Here is a 6,194-nt window from a genome sequence, read left to right as displayed (position 1 = left end):
GCACAAGCTACCAACTTCAGCGTTGGCTGCGATTTTGAAGCTGAAATCGCGTTCGGTGTGAACGCAGCATAAGAGAACAAATGTTGTTTAAAGCTCTATCACGCAAAGAAGCCATATGTGACACCACAAMGGCAGCTTATTTTATTCTGTGGTCAGACAAATTGAAATTTTGAATTATTTTTAAAATCCACAGCTGTGCACTATAGAGGAGAAACCGTCCATCCTGTTAGGAGCGTACAGTTAAAATGCCCACCTCTCTGATGGTATGGGGGTGCATTGATGCCTTTTTGCATGGACACCTTACACAAATTGAAAGGCACCACCACTGCAGACAAGTATGTACAGGTTTTAGAACATGTGCTCCCATCCAACAGAGACAACTCGGGACCGTTAAACAGCTACACTCTTACATCAGACAAGAATGTGATGTTGCGCTTCAAAAACCCCGGCAGCTGCTCTCCTCAGTACCTAGAAGTTTACCGAGTGTTGTTAAAAGAAGAAGGAATGTCAGTTTATAGTAACAAATGTCTTGTTTTTTCAAGATCTGTTACTGCCKTATCTTTTTTTTTGTTTCCACATCTGATATGTTCACTACAGTCCACTGTGAATGAAATATTTGTTTGAGGTTTTCAAATTATTGCGTTGTTTTCCAAAATGACATTTTTATAGAGCTTACTTACACACAGCAACCAGCATTGTGTTGCTTTAAAGTGCCTATGAAATCAATTTTTTGTAATAAATATGAACGCATTTTTGGAAAGATAACATTAAYCGCATATTGCCCCAAAAATATTAACACCACTGAGATGAACAGTTGTTGAAATATTTGCATGTCCAGTAACAGGAAGTGATGTCAAAGTGGAGTGTCTGCATGTGAACAGAGCATTGCTACAATGGCTAACAACAGGCTATACAGAAGAATCTGATATTTATTTAGATTAATATGAGTCACCATCAGAGAGATGAAAAGTCAGAGTTCAAATAATATTTCTATTAAAAAAGACCAAGAAGTTTCCTTTTTATATAATTCTGCTTTGATGTCACTTCCTGTTTCACTTTGGCTGAGCAAAGTTCAAGTGCAAATATGACAGTAATGCAAACAAAATAGGTGAAATTGTGTGTATTATGCCAAGTGGATTATGCCAAGTGAACAGGGGTGGAAATTAGCACCCGCCACTGGCCAAATGCGGGGAAAATTATGAAGTGGCGTGTAGATCTGAACAACACACCCGCCACGGTGGCGGGTGTGTAATGAACTAAAAAAATTACGTTCAAATCGCGCTACTGACCTTTGTCAAAACCTCAGTTTCATTTTCAGTTTGCATTTCAGAGCCTGTAGGATGTTAAAAAACATTAAGTAACATCATCTTCCAACCTGCTCTGCAGCTAGGAATAAATTCCCCCCTCCCCCTTTCCTGCGCGCTGTCAACTGTGGTCCGCCTGCCCRCCCACATCAACCCCCCTGCCCCCTCGTGCGCACATTATACAGGTAAATGTCCGATTATCAGAAGGAGAAAATAAAAACACCAACTTTAATGTGGCGTTACATTTCTGGAGTAACTGAAACAAAACCCTTTCTCAAGATGAACCAAAGAAAAAACCGAAAGTTGCAGGTTTTTTGACAATAAATGGAAAGGGGGAAAAACGGACAGTAATGAATTTAACAGGTCAGTTAATTTTGTTTCATCTGTCGGCAAGCAGCAAAGCTGAATAGACTGGTATCAAGAGTAAAAACCTGAAATCAGCTGATTAAAAACACTGTTTCTAACTGCCGATGCGTGAAAATTACATAAATGTTAGTTTAAAAAAACTTCATATTAGTTGTTCAATATTTTAACTCAGTAACCGTGATCACTTTGATTGACCAATAGAAACTTAAGGAAAAACTGTTTTTTCCCTCTAGAAAACGTCTGAAGATCAGCTGACAACTCCAATAAATAAATAAATAAATAAATAAATAGATAGATAGATAGATAGATAGATAGATAGATAGATAGATAGATAGAAAGTCTGCTCCTTTTTTCCCTTAACTTTTCTCTGCAGGCTATTTTTGGATGCAGAACAAAACAAAAACCCAGGCAAACTAAGTAACAAAATGAACCTTGTGACATGAACTTTTTCAAAAGTAAAAATAGAAATGATCCACTCTAATGGATCATCAGAGGGATTTCCATCTGTTATTTAAATCTCACTTAGAACAGAAGACACATGTTCATGCTAGTAGCCTATAAAACAAAAACTACAAGTGATGAAAGGCAAAGACTGATTTTATTAAATGGAGATAAATTTAACACAGGTAGCTTAGTTGTAAGGTAATTTAGTTTTTTTTCACCTTGAAAATTTCTTTCCAGCCAAGTAGCCCACCTAAAATAATTGGTATTCCACACATACCAGCAAAAAGCAAGTTAGTAAGAGAAGTAGAGACTTCAAAAAGTCAATCATTTTAATTTGGGTGAACAGGCTGGCTTGAATACTGTAAGACACTAATAGATTTTGAGTGCCATTATCTGATTGTAGGCACAAACAATTTAATTAGGCCACCAAGGACCATGAATTGTCTAAATGACACCGTGTTACAGAAACAAAACGAAACAAAAAAAAATAGTGGCTGGTAAAAAGTTTGAGTGGCCGGTACAAAACGTTTTCTACCAGCCACTGTGGTTGGTGGGGAAAATTTTTAATTTCCACACCTGCAAGTGAAGTCAAAGGGTTTTCTTTGACTTTGTATATTTAAAGAATTTGCACATCACAGACACTTTAATGTTATAATTATCAAACATCTCAGTCATATGTATTTTGTGTAAGCTGTGGCCGCCATCTTGAATTTAATTGACTTCAACGGTTAATGTTCTAACAGATGCAAATCCAGTGAGTTTTGTTTAAATCTGTTCAGTTGTTCAAGAAACCTTTTCCAAAAACTTTTTAGAACATTAAGTCATAACCCAGAGGTCTGTTATCATCATCATCCTCCTCATCATCTTATAACGTCTTCCTTTTGTCTCGTTAACAAGGCGATGATTTACAACAAAATCCTGCGTCTGTCCACCTCCAACATGTCGATGGGGGAGATGACACTAGGCCAAATCAACAACCTGGTTGCCATAGAAACCAACCAGCTGATGTGGTTCCTCTTCCTCTGTCCCAACCTCTGGGCTATGCCCGTCCAGGTAGATTAAACGATAGCTTTAAACACCTCACATCAGATAGACTCTGAATGCCACGAATCCACTTTAGAGTTGACAGTCTTTTAAGTTGTGTTTTATTTTCCAGATTGTGATGGGAGTGATTCTGCTCTACTACTTATTGGGTTGGAGCGCCTTGGTCGGCGCCTCGGTTATTGTTCTGTTGGCTCCGGTTCAGTACCACATAGCTACAAAGCTGGCAGACACACAGAAAAGCTCACTAGTAAGCACTTCATTTGYGTAACTGATGTCATTTATTAAATCTCTTCATTAAATATACAACATGCCACCTAAAGCGTTTTACTGCAGTCTATATTTAAGTACTTTTATTTTTTAGGAGCACTCCACGGATCGGCTGAAAAAGACCACAGAAATCCTAAAGGGTATAAAGCTGCTGAAGCTCTACGCCTGGGAGGATATTTTCTGTGACAACGTGGAGCAAACACGAGGCAAAGARCTCACCAGCCTGAAGACATTCGCCTTTTACACTTCCATGTCCAGTAAGTGAAATAATCAAAACGTGTTTATTTCAATACGTTTAGTAGTTTTTACTGCACGCGGGAATTCTGTTAGTCGACACAAACGAGACACAAACTCAGTCCCTGATGTGCCTAAACCACAGGCTTTTCTGTTTGAAAGTGAAATGAATAGATTKAAGTGAGTTTCTGAGGAGACGGTATGAAAAATCAATATCTTACCTGTTATGGATAGATTTTTTTTTGTGTTTTTGATAATCCGAACATGACCAAGTCAAAAATGTATTGCTTCCATCTTCAAATAACGCAAACAAAAATTTAAAGTGATTCATGCCAATGCTATTTTATAAGCCTTTAAAACACTCAATTTCTGAATAAACAATTATTTACTGTAAATACTGTGGTTATTTACATGCACAATTATCGACAGCAGCCAGCTGTGGCACTTCTGGTTCAATCTGGTGCACTTCCTGCAGGAATATTGTAACATTTCTGCTGAAATAACTGTAATGCAGAAAAAMATGGTCATACAAAGGTTAAAACATGATTAAAACTGTTACAACTTATCAAATATTAGTGAAGTTGATGTATATTTACATGTCCCACTGTCCTAAAGAAAACTTTGTATAGTGTAAAAATGTCTTGCACTGTTTAAAAGAAAATGTTTACTCATGAAGACAATGACTGTCCTGGATGTGATTTTTGTCTAAAACTGTTTTAGAGAAATAGAAATGTTGTTGTTCTTTAGGAAAGATCCACTCTTTACTGTTCAAATTAATCTACCGGTTGTCAATTTAGAGACCAAACCAGTGAATTAGTAACACAAATTTGTTTGATACAGTTTTTTAAATCTGGAGAAATAAAAAATCTTAATGTTTGTAAATAGTTATTTGAAAAACTTGACCTAAAATCTTTTATTCTCTGTGCAGTTTTCATGAAYGCTGCTATTCCCATCGCTGCTGTTCTTGTGGTAAGAGCTTCTTTTCTCCCCATTTACACTAAAATGTCACTTTTGAGTAGGGCTGCCACGATTAGTCAACTAGTCACGATTATTGTCGACTATTAAAAATGTCAACTAATTTAATAGTTGGTGCGTTGTTTTTTTGTCTAACTTTGTTTTTCTCTCCAAACTGCTGCGGCACCTTCCACCGCCATGTCTGCCTTTCTGTCCTTAACACACTTGTGCAGTAGTGGTAATTACAGTTGCCACAAACGATTATTTTCATAGTCGACTAATCGTGATTAGTCGACTATAAAAAAAACTAAGTTAGAAAAAAAACGACGCATCGACTATTAAATTAGTCGTTGAAGATTTTAATAGTTGACATAATCGTGACTAGTCAACTAATCGTGGCAGCCCTACTTTTGATTTTTTTTTTCACTTTTAGGTTGTATGTTACATAAAATGTAATTCAAATTCCAAAAACCAGTTGAGGTGTAGTGTAAAACAAAGTAAAAATACAATAATTTGCACATTTTATGAACCTTCACTTTTTTCACAATAAATTGTAGTAAACATACCAAATGTTAGAGAATTAAAGTTTTCGGAGGAAAAAATAAGGTAACTTTGAACTTTATGGCAGCAAAACATCTGTCCAAACGTGGTGACACTGGACATGTCCATCATGAAACAGTCTGTAAATGTCCAGAAGCTGAGGGGACCAGCTGCTGAAGGTTTTAGAGAAGGTTCCTTTTTTTTTGCTGAATGGAAGCACATAATGCTCTAAAACTTCTACCCTGTATGTTTGTAACATTAGTTTAACACATGTTTACACAGCATCCCAACTAAGAAAAAGATGAGATGAGGGTATACCTTCTGAACTGCTCGAAGCAGAGATAACCTGTCAAGTCCTTTTCTTGTAGACATTCGTGACGTACCACATCATTTATGAAACCAGTCCCAAACCCTCTGAAGCCTTTGCAGCGTTGGCKTTGTTCCACATCCTGGTTACGCCCCTCTTTCTGCTTTCCACCGTCGTCAGATTTGCCGTGAAGGCCCTCGTCAGGTGAGTAGTTACTTTGGAGCTATTTCATGAAAGTTACTGCTTTCATGGACAGTTGATGGCTTTGCTKTAACTTAGAGAGCAGGATGTAGAGATGACTAAACAAGGGAAACGAGCTGGAGAATCTAATTCGAGGAAAGCTGACAGCAGAGAAGAGAAACTTTACACTCCTGAGAGACTGCTGGAATCGGAATGGTAAAACTGTAAYGGCCACACATCTCACGGGGTCGTGTTTGTTTGTTGCTGCAGCGTCCAGAAGCTTGGCGAGTTTCTCCAGAGTGATGAAATCGGAGAAGACAGCTGGAGAAATGGAGATATATCTGTTTCCTTGGATTCAGGGAAGAAACATTTTGGGGTGGTGAGTTTTACTCATAACAGATCAGTCAACAAAAYAATTTATTTGGCTCAAATGTAGCAGTTTATACTTTATACTCAGACATTTATATATCTKTAAGCTATAAATCAGCTTTTTGAGCTTGTTTTGTTAGAGCTTTTGTTGGCACAAATGAGAGTATAAAATATATTATGTAGGT

General features: G+C 37.3%; 1 protein-coding gene across 1 annotated transcript in view; it reads left to right on the top strand.

Annotated features, from left to right (window-relative positions):
* abcc9 (ATP-binding cassette, sub-family C (CFTR/MRP), member 9) overlaps nucleotides 1–6,194 on the top strand; it is a 72,323-nt gene that overhangs the window by 14,977 nt on the left and 51,152 nt on the right. The window contains exons 9-14 of the mRNA XM_014030065.1: nucleotides 3,012–3,167; nucleotides 3,271–3,405; nucleotides 3,520–3,682; nucleotides 4,588–4,628; nucleotides 5,522–5,664; nucleotides 5,911–6,019. Coding sequence (XP_013885519.1) covers nucleotides 3,012–3,167; nucleotides 3,271–3,405; nucleotides 3,520–3,682; nucleotides 4,588–4,628; nucleotides 5,522–5,664; nucleotides 5,911–6,019 — 747 coding nt within the window. The remainder of the gene's footprint in view (nucleotides 1–3,011; nucleotides 3,168–3,270; nucleotides 3,406–3,519; nucleotides 3,683–4,587; nucleotides 4,629–5,521; nucleotides 5,665–5,910; nucleotides 6,020–6,194) is intronic.

The sequence above is a fragment of the Austrofundulus limnaeus genome, unplaced genomic scaffold, assembly GCF_001266775.1.
Source record: "Austrofundulus limnaeus strain Quisiro unplaced genomic scaffold, Austrofundulus_limnaeus-1.0 Scaffold994, whole genome shotgun sequence".
Lineage (NCBI taxonomy): Eukaryota > Metazoa > Chordata > Actinopteri > Cyprinodontiformes > Rivulidae > Austrofundulus > Austrofundulus limnaeus.
The sequence above is the reverse complement of the archived record's forward strand: the minus strand, read 5'-3'. Positions and strand labels throughout refer to the sequence as shown.